Source organism: Lissotriton helveticus, chromosome 1_1 (genome assembly GCF_964261635.1).
Source record: "Lissotriton helveticus chromosome 1_1, aLisHel1.1, whole genome shotgun sequence".
Taxonomy (NCBI): Eukaryota; Metazoa; Chordata; class Amphibia; order Caudata; family Salamandridae; genus Lissotriton; species Lissotriton helveticus.
In genome coordinates, this window is record NC_136057.1 from 1,255,006,465 (window position 1) to 1,255,027,978 (window position 21,514).

Consider the following 21,514-nt stretch of genomic DNA (forward strand, 5'->3'; position numbering starts at 1 on the left):
TAATAAGTACACAGACACAGATAGATAGTTGAAGTGGATACGGGCACGTGTGCTCGACTCCATTGTATTACGTTGCTGTACACAGATATTCAATCATAAACGGTTTATGACTTCTGCTGTACAAAGGTAGGAGCACTATATGTGAAATAATACACAGAAGATTCTATCGTAAAGGGTACATGAGTTGTGGTATACTGAAGTGGGGTGGTTTGTGTGGAGCCTGCGATGAAGCATGGTTCAGGCAGAGCGCACTGGTAAGAATGTCTTTTGGCAACAGAATTTTGCCTTAATAAGGCCACATGGCGATTATTTATGGTGCTCTGAGTTAGTGGTACGTCTGGTGCTCAGCGTGTGCTCACCCTGCGATGATGTATGGTTCAAGCGGTCTGTACTCAAAGCTTTGACTGTTGCATACTGGACTGCATGAACTTTGAGGGGAAAAAAAAAACTACCATCAATGATTATCAATTGCTCCGCAAACTAGGTCTAATGATTGCTCCCCATAACAAATTAAACGATTGCACTTCAAGCAGTGCATTCTAACTTTCTCAAAATGGGTACGTATGTCTGGTGGCGATGTTGCAGATTGGGAGCATTTTTTTTTAACCAATTATAGTCTCTTACACAATTTGTATCGGTACTAATCTTGAATTGTGAGCCCTATTGTGAGCCCTATTGTTCGCAGTATAGACCGGAGGCAGTCGTCAAGAAGGGCCCACAGCCATGTGGCATTGACTAGAGATGTATAGAGTTAGTGGTAGGTGTGGCTCTCAACATCTACGCAGCCAGCAATGATGCGTGGTGTGGGCCAGATGCACTGGGAGCAATGTTTTTTACCTAGTGAATTCTTTCTTAATAAGGCCACAGGGAGATGACTTGTGGTGCAGTGAGTTAGTGGTACCTGAAGAACTCAGTGTGCGCGCAGCCTGCGATCGGGTGGGTCGCACTGGTACAAAGTCTCTTGCCTATTGGAATGCGTCATGTGAAATCACCATTCCACCTGAATCGTGAGGCCTTACAATGTAGATCGAAGGCAGTAGTCAGTACAGACAATGAGTAAGGTTTTTTGTCACATCGTTTAACAAAACCTGAGAACATAGAGTACAATTGACTTTGCCTTAAAGAAAGCAAGGCTGAATTTCATGCTGTCCGTAGTGTAGATCCAAAGTTGAATTCAAGTAGTGAACCCTGCTGTCCTCACTTTTGTTCGAAGGCAGTAGTTAGCATAGACATGAAGAAATTCTTTTTGTCGGTTCCTTTTACAAAATCTGAGGACATAGAGTACAATCTGAGCCTTAAATAAATCAAGGCTGAATTTCATGATGTATGTAGTGTACCTAATGTCCATAGTGTAGATGAAACGTTGAATTAAAGTTGTGAACCCTGCTGTCCGCAGTGTAGATCTAAGGCAGTAGTCAACACAAACATTGAGAAATGCTTTTTTGTCACATACTTTAACAAATTCTGAGGACACAGTACAATTGTCTCTACCTTAAATAAAGCATGGCTTGATTCAATGCTGTCCGTAGTGTAGATCCAAAGCTGAATTCAAGTTGTGAACCCTGCTGTCCGCAGTGTAGATCGAAGTTAGAAGTCAGCACAGTTAAAGACAAATGCTTTTTGTCACATCCTTTTACAAAATCGGAAGACATACAGTACAATTGTCTCTGCCTTAAATAAAGCAAGGCTAAATTCAATGCTTTCCGTAGTGTATATCTCAAGCTGAATTCAAGTTGTGAACCCTGCTGTCCACAGTGTAGATCGAAGGCAGTACTCAGCACAGTTATAGACGAATGCTTTTTGTGACATCCTTTTACAAAATTTCGGAAGACATATAGTACAATTGTCTCTGCCTGTCAGAGGTGCATAATTAGTACCTCTATCGCATATTCGTCTTTAAATATGGGTGTGAGTTGGGTGTAATTCTCGCAGTAGATAGTCGAGGTCTTTACACCAGGTAATCTGTTTCTGTTACTGGTAAGTGGAGCTATCGCCTGTTTTTTTAGTGGTTTGTGGCGATTTTGTTGGCGGAAGGAATCAATTGAAGAGTGGTGATATTTGTAGTTTTTACTACGTTGAGAACAGGATGATAATTAAAAAAGATAGAAAAAAGCAGATATGCTTAATTAACATTATAATTCGGAATTATCATTTATAAAACCTTTGAAATTCGATGAAAAAAACCATAGGTTTCAGGCAGGTTATACTTAGGAATTATCATTTAAAAAACCTTTGAAATTCACTCAAAAAAACATAGGTTTTAGGTAGGTTATACTTAGGAATTATCATTTAACAAACCTTTGAAATTCACTGAAAAAAACCATAGGTTTCAGGCAGGTTATAGTTAGGAATTATCATTTAAAAAACCTTTGATATTCACTCAAAAAAACATAGGTTTTAGGCAGGTTATACTTAGGAATTATCATTTAAAAAAACCTTAGAAATTCATTGAAAAAAACATAGGTTTCAGGGGTGTTATAGTTAGCTGGGCATTTCACTCATACAAAACTATTGAAATTCCTCCTTTATAATTAGTTGTACTAACTGTAACTCTCGTGCCCGCAATCCACTGGTGATGATGTCACATATTACATCATTCATGACCTGGTCATTGACATTACTGATGACATCTCAAATGACATCACTGATGACATCATCCATGTGACAATCAGATACACCTCATCATACAGTACTATGTTATGTTATGTTATGTTATGTTATTAAAACTTTTCTATAGCGCTCGGCTACTCAAGAAGAGTGTCCCGGCGCTTTATAGGAGAAAGAGAAGAAACTGCGAACATACTAACATAACACCAGATAAAAAAGAAGAAGATAACTATAACCTTTCATCACTCAATGTAAAATACAGAGTACCATATTTGAATCCATTGACACAGCAATACAAGTATCTAAAAACCCACTCAGTGATTCCTAGATGTACACACACATCTTATCAATTAACTATAGATTTACTGATACATGTTGTCAATGATCAATAGAACACTATCAAATATACTTATACACCTATATTGACATTACACATGAGCACACATCCTATTCACTTACGCAGTCATCCTACTCACTTTTGCAAACAATGTATCCTATTTACATTTACTCAGCTATACACTTATACAAATAGCACTTCATTTATTCATATAGATAGTAACTCATACTTAGTGTATTACGAAATCACTATTACAAATATATAGTTATCTATACAGTCACTCATGCAATCAATGAGTTTTATGTACACTTATTTATATACAACTGTCACATACACTGTCTTTTATTTTTTCTATTTTGTTGGACATGTACCATTGAGAGATGTTTTTGCTCATCACCACACCCATAAAGATATTCAGTCACCTAAACAAGTATAACATGTAGTCTTAACCTAATATACATACTGAATTAACTATTCACATATCTTTGAGCAGTCACAGATCCTCCACCAAAGCACACACAAATTCACTCCCCATTACAAATAATCAGTTAACTAATCAATAACTAATATACTGGCAGATGCATCAACGTAGCCTTTTGCTATTCCTAAATAGCGATTTTAAAGGAATCGCTATTTAGGAATAGCAAAAGCCTATGCATGAAGGAATCGCTATTAAAATAACGATTCCTTAACATTCCTTAATTGCTACTCGCAAATAGCTAGTCTCAATTAAGGAATGCTGTCCCATTCATTCCTATGGGCCTACAGGCCCATAGGAATGTATTGGAGATTGCATGAGCAATTAGCGAGTACCAGTAGGTACTCGCAAATTGCTCATGCAATTTCAAGGGTGCAAGGGTGTCAAAATGACACCCTGTTGCACCCCTGAAATTGATCTATGCACATATGTTGCACACACACATGCCCTAAGGGCACGTGTGTGCGCGACATGAAACTTTGAAAAATGCACAAAAGTGCTTTTTCAAAGTTATAGCTCCCACTATTAGCGAATTCGCTATTTTTTTTTTTACTTTCATGCATTGCATTTAAGGAATCTCAATTTGGGATTCCTTAAATGCAATCGCAATTTAAGGAATCTCAATTTAGAGATTCCTTAAATTGCGATTTTTGCATTTGGGATGATGCATCTCAAATGCAAAAATACCGGGAGCAAAGGTGCAGATTCTGAGAATCTGCCCATTTGCTCCCGGTATTTACTTTGATGCATCTGCCAGATAGTCTTCCACATAGCTCGTAACCAACTGGTACAGCACTTTACACAACAACTGAAAAGGTAATACAAATATTATCACAGTTTAATCACTATCCAATATATTTAGTGAGACTCTATAAATTACTCAAGTAAACAATCATTCACACTGCTACTAAATCCTCTATCCAGATATTTATATATCCACTGATTCTTCAAAGCAGATTGGTGTATATATAATACATATTTAAATAACAAACCAAACCACATTCACTGGATGATGTAATCAGTGGTGTCATCAGCGATGTCATTTGAGATGTCATCAGTGATGTCACTGACGATGTCATGAATTATGTAATATGTGACATCATCACCAGTGGATTGCGGCGCGAGAGTTACAGTTAGTACAACTAACTATAACGGAAGAATTTCAATGATTTTGTATGAGTGAAATGTCCCGCTACTATAACACCCCTGAAATCTATGGTTTTTTTTCAATTAATATATATATATATATATATATATATTCATAGAGATATGCATTAATACTGATATGTGCATATTGTGTTAACGTTACCCACCATTCTCTAAGGGTACTTATATTTATGTTGATACTGCTTGCTATTCAGATTCAAGCATGGGAATCTATGAAAGATGCCCCAATATTTGATAAGAAAATAAGTTACTTACATGTGACTTCAGTTATCAAGTGTTTGTATCTTTTATAGATTCACATGCAACCCACCCTCCTCCTCGGTGAGGCTCTCCTTATACCTGGGACACTACTCCCACTTGTCTTGGAACATCTTAGGAACTCAGCCTCTCTTGGGAGTGTTCCAGAGGGTGCTTGTGCCTGATTGGTTGTAGTTCAACTTTGGTCCGTTATTATGAAGGACATAGTTAGGCTATGAAACTAAAGGCCTGCAGCCATTGTAGCCTATAATAGCTTATCTTGCTGCTTGATGAAAGTACCATGGGACTCCAACTTCGACGACGGGGATCGATTCAAGCATGTGAATCTATGAAAGATACCAATACTGGATAAATGCAGTTAAAGGTAAGTAATTATTTTCTTCCTTCTGGAGGTTTTCCTCCTACCATACGTGCTCTATGGCCATGATTGTTGGTATTGCTCGCATTTCTTTTCTTAAACTATTGGTTTGTGCTCTTTGCATTGCTTACTCCTTGGCTCAGAGCTTTGACTCAATAGTTTTAGCTACTGTCCTTTACCTTCTGCCACATTCTCTTGGCCCATTTCACATTACGGGGGGCGTTGTTGTATTATGTTTATGTTGAGTGCTTTTTCCAACTCATCTTATCCTTCTGCCATGGTGTCTTTTCCCATGTTTCTGCAAGGTTGCAGATTCGGTTCCATGCGGGGTTCTTCATGATCTTTCTGGTAGGATGTCTTCTTCCCCACCTCCCTTCCTGGCAGTTGGTCTCGCTCTCTTTTCTCATACAGACTGGATAGCCTAGTCAGGGATTTTTCTTAATTGTCTCACAGACCCTCCCCCGGGATGGTGTGGCTTGGGCATCTCATTCAAAGTTAAGGAATCTGTGGCTAGTGATTTCCATCAAATGAAGAAGCTACTTACATTTGGTAATGCCTTGTCTGGCAGAGACAAGATGTAGCCGCAGAATCCTTACCAACCTGCCCATCTTCCACAATCTACAAACTGATTCTCCTTTTCTTCCAGATCCCTTCTATGCACTCTTGCACCTTTCATTGCTAAAATAAAATAACAATTAGTATTAATGTTTTTCAAAAAGATTATTTTTGGACAACCTGTGTCCATAGCAGTTTCTATACATGGCTCAGCGTTTTAGCGCAGAAGGTAGACGCAGAATAAACTAATGTCATTGCAACAGGGAAGTGCTTATTTGGACTCTATCGACATTACATCCAGTGGACAATGTTGTTATGGAGTTGTTTGACGCCCTCCACTGACGCGCATACGTAATGTTCTAGAAAAGTTTCCGGATCCAGTCTGACGCCTGGGGATAATTCAAAGGTAAGAAATCGGTGGCTAGATCTTGTCTCTACCAGATAAGGCATTACCGAAGGTAAGTAACTTACTCTTTAGCAGTTTTAGCACATGGTCTGAGTGAGCAAGGATGATGTCATTCCCATTTTCATTGTGGGATACTTTGCAGATGTATCAGTCTACAAGGTGAGAATGAAGAAAGACAGTGGAACCTCTGATGATGCATAAAGAGTGATGTTGCTGAAGAGACTCTTGTGTCATAGCCTAGTATCAATACAAAACAGCCCCAGAACGCTTTCAGAACCTTTCCAGACTCTTACATCTCTTTTCCCCTGGACTTTGAGAGGTTCAGACCTCTATGCTTAGTCCTTTTGATTCTTGCTACTTGCGGTGTAGGCGAAATACTCAAAGTCCCTGACCCAAGAAGACTCTTGACCGAGCTTCTGAAATGCTGACACCTTCCCCTACTTATCACATTTTTCTGTACTTCTTTATTCGATATGTATGAGATTGTTTAGATTTAACAAACAGTCTCTTATCTGGGGCTTTAGCTTAGATGATTCTAGACTTTACTAATGTGTATAAGAGAAGACCAGAAGCTCTTCTCTGAGCACCAGATATTACTACTAGTATTTTGTATTGCTGTGACTGAATTTCTTTTTTTTAAAATACTGGTACACCTAAACTTCTTTAGGCAGTTGGGTTTCACGGTTGTTTTTCTGTATTTTATAGCATGGTGCTAAGATTTGTCCACATTAACTTGATTGCTAACTAGTCCCAATGTGCAGCCAAATGGGTTACACTGTTAATTGGAATTGATTGATGTAATGTTCACTTCCATCACTGCTCAGTCGGATAATAAAAGGTTCATGGCAGGACGAATGGTAAGAGGGTTACCCCAAAACGCTGCATCAACTTGGTAGTATGTCAGATGGTTTTCCACTGACGTGAAGTAGTTAGTGTGTCCTACTTAGAAATTGCCCAATCCAAACCCCATATGCCTATTGTTCGCTTGGAGGATTGATGGCGTTCCAGTGGTTCGGAAACTATTTGTAGCATTTTGCAAAGACATTCCAGAAAAGCCCAGTGCAAATGGGCGCTGACTCAGTTATCACCAATACCCTTCCTGAACTGTCTTACCCCATTGCTCTACAATTCACTCTAGATGAGGTTTATCAAGCCCTCACAGCAAGCAAAAATGGTAAGGCCCCGGGCCCAGATGGGGTCCCCATAGATCTTTTCAAATACAACTTGGATCTATGGGGCCCAATCTTGACAAGTTTATTTAACGCAGCGACGGCTGTGGGACTATTGGACTCCTGGACCAAATCTATCATGGTCCCTATATTTAAAAAAGGACATTGACAGGAGGTTTCTTGCTACCACCCGATCTCGCTGCTGGATTCGCTTGGCAAAGTGGTCGGTAGAGTTGTCCTTGAGCGTCTCCAGTGGTGGGCTGACGATGGCAGGGTCCTCTCGGACCTTCAATTTGGTTTTCGGGAAGGTTTTGGTACAACTGAGCAAGCTTTGAACCTGTCCATGTTACTGGGAAAATACGTTTGTGCTAAGCCGGGCAGATTATACATGGTCTATGTTGATCTGTCCGCGGCATTTCATTGCGTCTCCCACGCAAAATTATGGGCGGTCCTATTAAAAATAGGGGTTGATTCACCTCTGGTGGACTTCTTAAGAGAACTATATTCTAGTGCCTCTGCAAGGGTGCGGTTTGGGGTGAAAGGCGAATTGTCGGCGTCGTTTGGGGTGGAGCGGGGGGTCCGACAAGGTTGTGTCCTGGCCCCCTTTCTGTTTTCACTCTATACTAATGGCCTGGAGGCGCCATGCTGAGGGGGGGGGGCAGGATCTTCCACAAGTAAATCACTGCTCGATCCCCTCTCTGCTCTACGCGGACGACGCCGTTATATTGGCTTGTACCCCCCGCGAACTCCAGAAGGCTTTGGACAGATACTCAGAGTTTATGCGGAGTCTAGAGTTGCACATAAATATAAAAAAAACATATGTAATGACAGCAGGCCCAGGAAAAAAAGTGGTAAAGGATATATACCTTAACAAAGAGAAACTTGAAACTACAGGCCAATACCCATATCTGGGCATTATCATTGATCAAAAACTAAATTGGAAGCCCGCGATTGAGGCAAGAAGACACCATCTCATGAGAGAAATCTCTGCACTCATACATTTTTCACAAAAGCTGGGTAAGAGGCCACCTGTAGAACTGTTAAGGATATACAGAGCTAAATGCCAGGCAGTCGCACTCTACGGGGCTGGCTTGTGGGGGTATGCGAATACTAGTATCTTGCAAGTGTCCGAGAACACTTTTTTAAGTTTTTTGCTAGCGGTACCTAAAAGTACGCCTACTTTTGGATGTCACCTGGAATTGGGGCTCCCCCACTTAGTAGATTTGTCCAAAATTGAACCAATTCTGCTCTGGCACCGAATCTGGAGCTCGGAAAAAAATGTATTCTCCCCAAAAATAATTGCAGATTGTATGCTATTGGATCTTTCTTACAAAATCAGATGGTTATCGTATGTACAACGTTTTTTTAATGATCTAGGACTAGGGAGCTATTATTCTGCTCCAAGTACAGTCAGGGCAATATCAAGGAAGACCTTGAAAGCAATGGCCCTTAGTCATCTAGAAGAATTACGAATCGCGAAGGAAGTATCCAAGGTTTCGGTCCAACATGCAATGGCGGTTCAGACCACTCTCTTAATCCAGCCATATTTATTCTTTAACCTCTCCACATTCGAGAGATTGCTCCTGACGAGGTTTAGGCTAAATATCTTCCACCGCTTGGTTACTTTCCCAGAGAGAAACAGTTGGGTTTCACCTTTACCGCCTTGCCCTTGCGATGAGACTTCTGTACAGTCAACCATCCACACCTTTTTGTTCTGCAAATTTTATGTTGGGCACCGAAAGATCTGGCTGCTACCTTTGTTAAAAGTGCTGGGTATTAGAAGATGTCGTACAGCAGTGCTACGCCTTCAATTTCTAGAGACAGAATGGATTTCTAAATACATAGTTACATTTTTGAAATGTGTTTATAGACACCGAATGAATCTGTGATAATTCCTTAAATTTATTGTTTTAGATAGATTCAGTATTACTATGTATTATACACTAGGGTTAGGGTTCTCTGTCTTTCTCCTCGGACCTTGCGTTTTATACTGATCTGTAACAATTTTTAAAATTGAATGATCTGGTTTTTAACTTCTGATAATGCTTTTATGGTTTTTCAAATTTTAAAAAAACGAATAAAGAAAGAAATATAAATATATAAATATATAGTGTGTTTGCATGCAGAGCAAAACCTGGAGGAAAACAGAGACCGGATAACTAGCATATTCACAAAGCACTAAGCCATTGGTTTAGGTTACAAGTAAATTGGATAGACCTCACCAGTAGGAATGATGTTACTGTGCACAATCTTAAGTGTGGACTGAAGCTCCCAAATGACTCGACACAGATCACTCAGACATGATATCTTGTACAGCAGGCACAAGGGATGCTCATAAATGGAAGACATCGCATAACTACCTTCAATGTAAGGACAATGAACTCTTCCACTCTGAGCCCTAAGAATGAAACTCACCAAGATGCAATGCCAGGAATTGACTAATAAGAGATAAATCATAGTGTTCATATTCTATCTCATGAAATCTTAACCCACAAAGAACCTCAGAGATCATCTCAGGGCAGCTAGTTCTGTATCCTGTGGGTATTTTTGGTAAGATGAGAGTTGCACAGTATTGGCGTAATGCTTGCAGTGGCATAAATATTGGTAGTTCTTTTTAATAACATAAACAATTGCTATCTTGGTCCACAGCCTGTTTCATTCGATTGTTGAAATCTTTCTGCATCCATTCAAGCACTCACTCAGCCATTCAGGCACTCACTTTATTCAATTATTTATCCTGAGACTCACTGGTTCATCTATCCTCACACATAGTTGACTCTCCAACTAGTGCATTTCTCACAGCCCCTCCTACTCACCCATCACACAACTGTCCACATAAAATCCTCATTTAATGAATAAGCACTTTCAATCACAACATAGTCGAGTTGCTAGTTTGTGTTCAGTCATTTTTAGGTCTCGGCTAGCCGCGCGGAAGCGCCTCTCCGCCGAGAACCTATTGTGGCCGTGTCTGCTTCCCAGGAGACACTCCTGGCCGCGCGCAGGCGATTCCAAACTGGCACGCGCACAAGTACGAGCGCTGCGCGAAGCTCTCACACAACACACGCATGCGCATACACAGAAACACACACACAAGCGCGCACGCACATACATACAGAACCCCTCCCCACGCATACACACACGCGCACACACACACACACACATGAGTGCACCGCCCCCCCCCTTTTTAAACTTACTGTGGCAACCTGGGGTACTCCGCTCTCAGCACGGGCAGGCAGAGTTGACGCTGCGGCTCTTGGCAGCTCCTTTCGCGGGGCTCCCTCTTGGTCAAGGGAGCCCCGCAACACGTGCGCAACCTCCTGTTGTCGTCCCCGGGGCTCTCCACCGCTCGACGCATTTCCTCCGCTTGCCTCCTCTTTTGGTCAGGACGCGTCTCCGCCCCGTCACAGGCGACCTTGCCTGACTTCCGGTGCGGCCGCGGCGGGATTCCGGGGGCAGTAAGAGTTATTTGTTTTTCAATGCTGTTTTATTTCCGTCGCACGTATTTATATATTTATTAACATGCCGGTTCTTAGTAAAGTACATGTCAAAGGCTAAGAAAAGTAGGTTATTGCAGTGAACTATATTAATAATGGCAAACCCTTGTTTTTCAATGCTGCTGTGAGTGTGCAGTGAGTGCAAAGTAGTGAGTGCAGAGTGAGTGTGCAGAGTAGTGAGTGCAGAGTGAGTGTGCAGAGTACTGAGTGCAGAGTGAGTGTTCAGAGTAGTGAGTGCAGAGTGAGTGTGCAGAGTAGTGAGTGCAGAGTGAGTGTGCAGAGTAGTGAGTAGTGAGTGCAGAGTAGTGGGTGCAGAGTAGTGAGTAGTGAGTGCAGAGTGCAGAGTAGTGAGTGCAGAGTGAGTGTGCAGAGTAGTTAGTGCAGAGTGAGTGTTCACAGTGCAGAGTAGTGAGTGCAGAGTACTGAGTGCAGAGTAGTGAGTGCAGAGTAGTGAGTGCAGAGTAGTGAGTGCAGAGTGAGTGTGCAGAGTAGTGAGTGCAGAGTGAGTGTTCAGAGTGCAGAGTGAGTGTGCAGAGTAGTGAGTGCAGAGTGAGTGTGCAGAGTAGTGAGCGCAGAGTGAGTGTGCAGAGTAGTGAGTAGTGAGTGCAGAGTAGTGAGTAGTGAGTGCAGAGTAGTGAGTGCAGAGTAGTGAGTGCAGAGTGAGTGTGCAGAGTAGTGAGTGCAGAGTAGTGAGTGCAGAGTAGTGAGTGCAGAGTAGTGAGTGCAGAGTAGTGAGTGCAGAGTAGTGAGTGCAGAGTAGTGAGTGCAGAGTAGTGAGTGCAGAGTGAGTGTGCAGAGTAGTGAGCGCAGAGTGAGTGTGCAGAGTAGTGAGTAGTGAGTGCAGAGTAGTGAGTGCAGAGTGAGTGTGCAGAGTAGTGAGTGCAGAGTAGTGAGTGCAGAGTAGTGAGTAGTGAGTAGTGAGTAGTGAGTAGTGAGTAGTGAGTAGTGAGTAGTGAGTAGTGAGTAGTGAGTAGTGAGTAATGAGTAATGAGTAGAGTAGTGAGTAGAGTAGTGAGTGCTGAGTAGTGAGTGCAGAGTAGTGAGTAGTGAGTGCAGAGTAGTGAGTAGTGAGTGCAGAGTAGTGAGTAGTGAGTGCAGAGTAGTGAGTAGTGAGTGCAGAGTAGTGAGTAGTGAGTGCAGAGTAGTGAGTAGTGAGTGCAGAAAAGTGAGTAGGGAGTGCAGAGTAGTGAGTGGCTGGCCCTGTTTCTAGCTCAAGCGGCACCGGCACCTGTAGTCTGAAGATAATACCTCTGCCTCAAGTGAAGTACTCTGGTACCCAAGGATGACCAGCAAACAATATTATTCACAACGTTGCTTACTATTCAGCAACATTTGACAGTTTGCAAATCATCTTTATAAAACAATTCAGAGTTTGATAACAAATTAATGCAACACATTGTAATATACAATGCCAACAGCTCAAACTTTAATGCTGCGAGACCTATTGCATTGTAAATGCTTGTTGTACAGTGTCTCCAGTCAGACATAAAAATCTGGAGTGGGTAATAAAATGTGCTGGATGCAATCAAGTGTCCTGTTGATGCAGGTAAATCTGTCAATTTGAATTGACCGTAGTTATCATGAAGTAAATCTAATGATAGAATAACAGAATCCTTGTACTATTGTTTAGTGAGAAATTGGTCCTTTTGTCTTGCTAATACAATTCATGCAATGCACAGCATCTGGTGACTTGTCAGATATCACAACCATTATTGCTAACTCATTCAATTTTTCAAGATACAATCGTTTTAATTGCTTATGCATTTCTTCTTTTTGGTTGTTTTCACAGGCTCGAGCTTCAGTGTCCCCTGTTATCCTTGTTGGTACCCATTTGGATGTTTCTGATGAGAAATGTCGTAAAGCCTGCCAAATTAAAATTAGCAAAGAGCTGTTCAATCAACGTGGATTTCCAGTTATCCAGGATTATCATTTTGTAAATGCTACAGAAGAGTCTGATTCTTTGAAAAACTTGAGGAAAATCATCATAGCCAAAAGCCTGCAATTTAAAGTAAATACACTTCATTAATACTTTAAAATATAACTGTACAATAATTGCATATTACATGAAAACACCCATTCTGATAGAGACTTCTAGCCGCAGATTCCTTACCTTAGAATATCCCAGACGTCAGGCGTGATCCGGAAACGTTTGCTCAAGCTATACCTGTGTGTGCCATTAGGTGGCGTCGATTGGCTCTGCGTGATGTCTGAGGCGTCTGTGCTGGAAGTGACATCCATGTCACCTATATAGGCCCCACCTCTGCGTGCTGACATCGGTTATTTTCATTCCTTGCCAGCTAGCGCAGATCCGTGAAGAGTACCCATGTTGTTGACAATATTTGGTGTGTAGGTTTTTGCCTTGATATCGAAGAAGACTTCTGGATTCAAACCGTGCTGCGCCTGCCACCGTATCATGTCGGTGACGGATCCACATTTAATTTGTCACCGGTGCCTGGATCCTCACCACTACTACTCGCCATGCTCCGATTGCTCGTCTATGTCTCTGAAGGCTGTGAGGGAGCGATCCCAAAATCTGCTTGTGGCCCAGCTCTCGACACCACATCACTCGCCCCGGAGGTCTAGTTCCCTGTCTCATTTGAGGGAATGGTCCTGGCACTGCTTCGAGAGTGCTAGGTCCTGGTCCCCCTGCTCAAAGTTGTTGATTCGGTTAGGCAAATCAGGTGACTGTTAATTCTAATTTCTTAAACTTTGTAGTCGAAGATGGCATTTCGATGCAAGAATGGAAATCTTTTTACAGTGTTATCATACTGTAATAGCCTGTAATAACACGCACTACTAATTATTTTGACCTATGATAATTATTTCAATGTCTTTTTTCTATATAATAATATAGAAAAATGATTTTAAGTAAAAAATAGCACTGTCCGAATGAAATGCACGTTGGCACTTTAAACGTAGGAAATTATAAAGTAATGTAATAAAGATAGTTTTATGGAAGATTCTTACTAGCATAAAAGAAGCGTTGTTTTAATAAGGATAGAAATATGATATGAAATATAAATTATAGAATGAAATGTCATTTTAGTGGTGGACTGTTGGGACATCAACAAATTGGTATGTTAAGCTATCCCCAAATCACTGAAATACTATCAATATTATGTCCTGTACCTGATGATTGAAGAAAATAGTATTATAAAAATACTTTATGTATTTACAAATCTATTCTCTTAACCAATCCAATTATATATATACTTTGATTGTAATGATTTTATTAATTGACAATAAATTATGTATTATTATTGGGTGGTGGTAACACCATACTCCATGGCCTCCCAGACTCCACACTGGCACCCAGTAAGGGCAGCACAAAAAAAAGGCAAAAGGCATAAGAAACACAAGAAGTTGAAGCATGCTTCCTCTTCGCATCTGAAAAAATAAACTAGAAAAACAAAAATGAGAAACACTGGTAAAGAAATGCAATCAACCTCTGGTATGAGAAAGGGATGAAAGAAGAAGGGACGTAGAAGGGGACTAAAAGGAAGGGAAGAGCAAATTATAGGAGAAGGCACAATCTAGAGATGGAGACAAACAATAGCTAGCCCCTATTGAAACGCCAAGTTAGTTCCTAACTAATACACAAATACTTAACTTCCCAATCCCGCCAGCTTAGCTATTATCCAGCCATCTAACCAAAGGAGGCCATATGTCCATTCCCTTGGTTCTTGATCCCTGCCCCCTTCTGGCATATACCACGGTTATTGTTGTCCCGTAGGGGCTGCAGGATCAAGTCAGTGAGTTGCCAAACAAAGTCGGAAAACTGTCATAGCGACAAAGAGAAAGGTTTGGACCCGAGCTGGTAGTTAAGAGCTGCTCACCCCAATACTATCAGCTGGGAAGTCATCTCCACTCTCTGTCCCAAATGGGAATCAAAGATGGAGCCGACTTCCCGTTTGATCAAGCCCAGCTCCGGGCAGGAGGAAAACATGTGCACAATATCAGCTGCTGGAAAGCTACAACGTGGACATGTTGATCTGGCACCGCCTCCCCATTTAGAAATCTTCTTGGGTGTTATGTAAAGATTAAACCAAGTCTCAAAACATTGCAGTTGGAGATTAGTAGCCTCGGCTACTGTGACCTGTAGCTGCTCTTGCCAACGTTCCAGATGTTTGGGTAAGTCATCAGTCATTGTTTCCATTAGCTTTTTATAGATCCCCCAAGTGCACCAGACCCTTTGAGTAGCAGTTCAACCAGCATCACCCGATCAAAGCCTCTGCAACCTCCAGTTTTCCTCCCAAAGAAATCTCTTATCTGTAGATATTTAAAGAAATGCCTATTATGAACCCCAAAGGTATCTTTAATCGTGTCAAAGGTGATTACCCCTGATTCATCCATGATGTCCCCAACCATCCGAACTCCTTTATCCTTCCACATTTTCATAAATCCGTCATTAAAGATACTGGGGAGCAATTTATTACCATACAAAGGGGTATACACATGAATTAGGCCCATACTGAACCTTTTTCGAACAGATACCCAGGTTTTAAAGGCACACGTTAGCGTCTTGAACTTCACTCTTTTGTAGTATTTAAAATCAGTATAGTATAGGAGACAGCCCCTGACCCCAACAATAAATCAAAGATTGAAGCGTGATCTGCCTCCTGTCTTTGATTAGGTTCTACTCCAATTAAGCTTCCTATTTTAAATAATATGGCTGCCCAGTGGTAAAGTTGTAGATTAGGAACCGCCTATCCTCCCCTATCCCTGGATAACATAAAAAATGTAAGGGCTCTCCGAGGACGGCAGTTGGCCCAGATAAATTTAGTAAATAGTTGGTTCATCATTTTAAACCATGTGTTGCTAATAGCAAGCGGAAGTGCCCTAAAAAGATATAAGATTTTGGGTAAAAACACAATTTTGATAATGTTGCACCTCCCTACCAGGCTTAATTTAAGATTATCTATACAATGAAAATCCGCTTTAAATTTTGGAACCAGAGGATTCAGGTTAGTTTCCACAATCTTAGACACTTCTGCCATTATCTCAACCCACAGATAGGTTGCCTTCCGTACAACCCGCAGATCATTAAACTGGAGTCCCTTACTGACTACAACAAGAGTTTTACTGGAGTTCAGTCGATAACCCGAGATGTGCCCAAAGATCTCCGCTTCCCTTTCAATTTCAACTAGTGCTCCAAGTGGGTTAGGTGTCATGATGGCGAGATCATCGGCATACGCCAAGATCTTGGTGCTTCCCCCATCGCAGCGTACTGCTACGATATGATTGTTATCCATAATTTTCCTAACCAGAGGGTCAATGTACAAAGCGAATAACTGGGGAGCAGGGACACCCCTGGCGCGTCCTCCTGCTTATCGACAAAGGACCTGACAGTTCCCCCATAATAGCGATTCTGGCCACTGGGTTTATATACATTATTGCGATAGCCTTAACAAAGCCAGCACCGAACCCTCTACTCTCGAGAGTTGCCCATAAGAATGGCCAGGAGACCCTATCAAAGGCTTTCTCTGCGTCTAGCAGGATTAGCCCGATAGGGTCTTCCGTAACCTCAGCTTCATCAAAAAGAGCAATCACCCTCTGGATATGATCAATTGTGTTCCTACCTGGAACAAACCCATGTTGGACAGGGGAGACTAGTTTTTTAATCACTTGCGGTTAACCGATTTGCCAAAATCTTGGCACTGATCTTGACATCGCTGTTTATTAGCATTATAGGGCTATAAGATCCCATCTCTTTCACTGGTTTCCCTTTTTTGGGTAAGACCACCATGTTGGCCAGTCCCCAACAATCGGGCACCATCTGACCTGCCTGGGCTTTAAGAAAGACTTCAACCAGTTCTAGTAGACAGAGAACCAATGTTTTATAAAATTCCCCTGGAATAAAATCGGATCCCGACGCCTTCCGGTTAGCCAAGGAATTAATGACACCAGCAAACTCTTCTGCCGTTATGGGTATCTCTAATGCTTCTCTTTCCTCCCTAGTTAGTCTTTCCCCCTGCAACTCTGCTAGATAATCCCAAATTTCATCCTTGCGACCCATCGTATCTGTAGTATAGAGTAGTTGGTAGAAGCGTTGGAAGGCAGCTCGAATGGCTGAGGCCTCTGAGACTTTCCCTTTTTGAGGATCAATAATTGCTGCAATAGCTCCCTGTGTCACTCTCTGTTAAATGCGTACCACAAGCAAATGTCCCACTCTCTCGCTACATTCATACATTTTAAATCTCTACGCTGGCATAATGTCCTATTGCAAGTATCAAGAAAAACGTATAAATATGTAATCAAACAGTAATAAGAAATAAGGAAAAACATAGCAAGTAAAAAGAGAATCAAGGGGGTTTAGGTACTTGCATTGCAGAGGAAAGTATAAGGAATCGTTTGGCAGTTATCTACTAATTGGTAGCTACAATTCTTGCTGTTTCGAAACCAGAGACAGAGGATGCCTATAGACAGTATCTAATCTATGATAATTACAAACTGCATACCACCATTCTTTTGACAATACCTGCATAAAATCTTTCAAATGCTTAGTGATTTGTTGAAAAGAAACTGACAACAGAAGGTCTATTGTTATGTTATGTTACAAGTTGCTTATAAAGCGCACGTACACCCAGGGGTTTCATGGCGCTATTTGGGACATACCGAGAACAGAGGGAGCCTATACTTGCGCACTTATAAACAACCGCATTTTGAGCGAGTTCCTGAATCTGAGTAAGTCTGTACAGGAGCGGATCTCCAGAGGAAATAAATTCCAGAGTCTAGTGGCCAGGTACGCAAACCGTCGTCCACCTTGTCGTTTCCGTTTACAGGCGGGAGTGGTCAGTAACTGAAGATGCATGGAACGGAGGTTGCTTGAAGGAATGTACCTAGTTAGAAGAGTATTGATAAATATAGGGCTCTTGCCGTACAATGATTTAAGGACCAGACATCCCGTCTTGAATTCTGTTCTTTGGGATATCGGGAGCCAGTGAAGCTTTTTCAGCAATGGTCTGGCCGATTGCCATTTGGGTTGTTGATGGATCTGCCTTGCCGCCTGATTCTGGACCATTTGAAGCCTCTTAATGAGAAAGAGAGGCAACCCTAGGTAGATTGAGTTAGCATAGTCCAGGTGCGATAATACCAATGCCATCGTCACCTGTACTAATGCTGAGTGGGTAAGCATGCGGCTGATTTTCCTAATCTTTAGTGTGTACATTAAATGAAACATTAGCCCACACATCTGATACACTTCCTAAGAAAATATTCAAAATAGAGTAGGGTATATTTGAACAAAATATGGAATTAATCTGATTCCAAACTTGGTGCCAAAAATTCGAGATATTGGGACAAGTAAAAAGTAAGTGTTTAAGGTCAGCCTGTTGTGCAGAGCACATCCAGCATGTGTCTGGAAACTTGAAACCTTTTCCCACTTAATACATGTACTGTGTGCAGCACACATGCAAAGTCAGAAAAGAAAGAAGAACTAAAGCATTTCTCCATCATAGCGCCTATTTGAAGTGGGCACTATTTTCTCTTGCTCAACCCCATCTACTTTTTTAAGTGAATAGGACTTAGTGTAAAAAACCTTGGGTAGTTGCATGGAAACACCCATGCACCATCCATGGTACTCCCCCTTTTTGCTAAGTAATGCAGAGCAGCGCTGTGTGCTACTTTGCCTGACTTTCAACTTATTTTCCAGCTTAAAACAGGTTTTACACAGTAAAGTAAATAGATGAAAAAAAGATTTTGCATCGTTTTGCATCACTTTTGTGACGCAAACACGGTGTTAAATCTTAGTAAATAGAGACCTAGGTGTAAATGTTTTTTCTTCTGAGACATGCATCCTTTACCAGATTGGCAAAGCCTACAGTTCAGACACCAGCATCCTTCTGAGAGAAAAAGTATGTCTCAGACCTAGCTTCATTTTTTTGGCAGGGACTACTACAGAAAGCCTTAAGGGAGTTAAGTCACAGCAAAGTTCGCCATCCCTTGTGGTCTCAACAGGACAGACTCACTGGGCAGAGCATTTTCAGCGAGGGTGGCTGTTCGACACCACACCTGAACTTCTGGCATTTCGAGGGATGTTCAGGCCTCTGTCCTGGACATACCCTATGAGGGCACCCATCTCTTCAAAGATAAGGCAGACTTGGCACTGGAGTGCTTTAAAGACTCATGGCCACGGCCAAGTCCTTGGGCCTCTCAGTGGCCATACGTCCACAATCTGCCTTTTGCCCCTATTTTGGCTATGGAAGGGGCTTTCAGCCATGCCAGCCCTATCCATCCACAAGACTGCGCAAGTTCCTCAGCAGCCGCGTGGCCAGGGAGCTGCTCATTCCGACCCCATTGGACGATTAGCCAGAGGTCGGTCCACCACCCCCACTTTAGACTCCAAGCCCTGCTAGTCTTGCTCTTCCTGATCATGCTTAGTTGGTGGCAGCATTAGCCATCACCTCCACCACTTGCAGACCATCAGATCAGACAGGTGGGTCCTCTAGATAGTCCGAAGGGACTACTCCATTCCCTTCGAGTCTACCCCACTCCCCTAAGAGTCTACCCCTTCCATGCCTCCATCTTATGACTGCTGATGGAGGATCATCTTATTTCGAGGAAGTCATGGCTCACTTGGCTAAGGGAACCATAGAGAGGGTTTTGGTGCCAGAAGTATGCTGTGGTTGTAATTCCACCTACTTTCTGGTCCTGAAAAAGGACTGGGCCTTCATCCTATCCTAGATCTAAGAACCCTAAACTACTTCCTCAAAAAGGAAAATGTTTTGATGCTCACATTAACTCGGGTCTGCTCTGGACCCATAAGACTGGAGGGTAGTTTTGGACTTGCAGGACACCTATTGCCACATTCCCTTCCTGCCTGCTCATCGGCACTACCTGTGGTGTATGGTAGGCCACGAGCATTTTCAGTTCACAGTGCTCCCCTTTGGCCTTACTAGAGCCCGTCAGATGTTCACCAAGTTGATGGCGGCGGTCGCAGATCATCTGCGCAGATTAGGGGGGACTGTCTTCCCCTGTCTCGACGACTGGCTGTTGAACCTAAAGACTACGGCAGACCTCCTGAATTCGATGGAGTTCACTATCAACATGTTGAAGACACACCTGACTCCCTCTCAGCTGCTCCCTTTCATCTAAGCTGTTCTGGACAATGTGCAGTTTCTGGCTTAACCTGCCGAGTGGCGAGCCCACGATATTCAGGCCACGATACCGATGTTTCAGCCTCTATACTGGATTTCGGTGAGAATGACTCTGAGGCTGCTGGGCCTCAGGACCTCCTGCATCCTGTTAGTAACTAATGTCAGATGGCATATGCAGGCTCTGTAGTAGGACCTGAAGATCCAGTGGGTGCAGCATCAGGGGAATGTCTCTGACATGGTCAAGATCTCAGAGGGAACTCTGCAGAAATTGCAGTGGTGGCTGACAAACAGTGATTGGATCACCGGCCAACTACTCTCCTTTCCTCAATCAGATCTCTCAGTGGTGATAGATGTCACTTCTGGGATGAGGCGGCATCTAGGAGAGGTGGAGATCAGAGGACTAAGGTCTCTGGCGGAATCCAGACTCCACATTAAATTGCTGGAGCTCCAAGCAACTTTTTAGGCACTGAAATCCTCCCTTCCTTCCTTCCATCAAGGGGAAGCTAGTGTAAGTGTTTACGGACAACACCACTGCCATGTGATACTTCATCTAACAGGGTTGGGTGAGGTTGTGGACCCTTTGCTAAGAGGCCTTGCATCTCTGCCTTTGGCTGTAACAGCAGGGAATATCACTGTTAGTTCAAGTTTATCAAGTTTTTAACTTTATTTTATTTGCATAGTTAATTAAAACCATTGCAATACAAATATCATCAAGTTAACACAAATCTACAATTAAAAAGTGCAAAAAGTGCTTCAGACATTGTTAAAGTGCATTAGTGCCACGACTTGTGTGGATACTTTGAAGCTTCCCATCGAACCTCCGTACTGACATTGGACTTGTTCCCAGTTGTTGGGGGTCGATGGTACTTAGTTCAAGTCCATTGCTTCCTTTCACTCCTTATACCAAGCTTCAGAAAAAAGTGCAAAAAGAAAGTGCATTGGACATTGGTAAAGTGCGTTAGTGCCACAACTGATGTAATAAAATGGGAGCTTCCCAACCGATCTCCGTACTAACATTGCACTTGATCCCGGCGACTAAAATGGGTTATAACTGTTGTGTTGGCATTTTCTTTTCAACTAACCTCAAGTATTTCCCTAGACAGCAGTTCCGTTGTGGGTCGTTAGGTGCAAAACATGCCAACACTGCTTTTCTCCTGGTACGTACCCCTAGCTGATTAAAATGGCATTTTAAAAGTTGTTATCGTTCTTCTGAAAGTATTTTACTTGTACATAATCGATGCAGCAGATCTTCTGGCGCTGAACCGCATTAGGCAGGTAGATCCCGGTTTTTCCTTTAGCCCGTGCGGAAGATGCTGTATGCAAGGTAGCAGACCAAGTCTGTGCTTCAAGAACTTGATTTTAGTGGCTTTAGCATAGCCCAAATCAAAGTAATTTTGAAAAGCTGGCGCCGTGTAGGTGTTCAGATCCATGTGCCCTTTTCAAGAGAGATGCCTTGTCCTCAATTCCTGTTGGTTCAACACCTGGCAGGTTCGCTGAACGCTAGGGTGGACAAAATCAGCCGTAGATGCCTAGCAGATCACTAATGGCATCTCCATGCGGAGGTAAGCAAGGTCTCTTTTAGCAGTGGGG

General features: G+C 42.3%; 1 protein-coding gene across 2 annotated transcripts in view; it reads left to right on the forward strand.

Annotated features, from left to right (window-relative positions):
- The window catches only part of LRRK2 (leucine rich repeat kinase 2), a 2,266,429-nt gene that overhangs the window by 1,078,689 nt on the left and 1,166,226 nt on the right, over nt 1–21,514 (forward strand). For both annotated transcript variants that reach the window (XM_078680082.1, XM_078680090.1), the window contains one exon: nt 12,619–12,837. In XM_078680082.1, the coding sequence (XP_078536208.1) occupies nt 12,619–12,837 (219 nt within the window). The remainder of the gene's footprint in view (nt 1–12,618; nt 12,838–21,514) is intronic.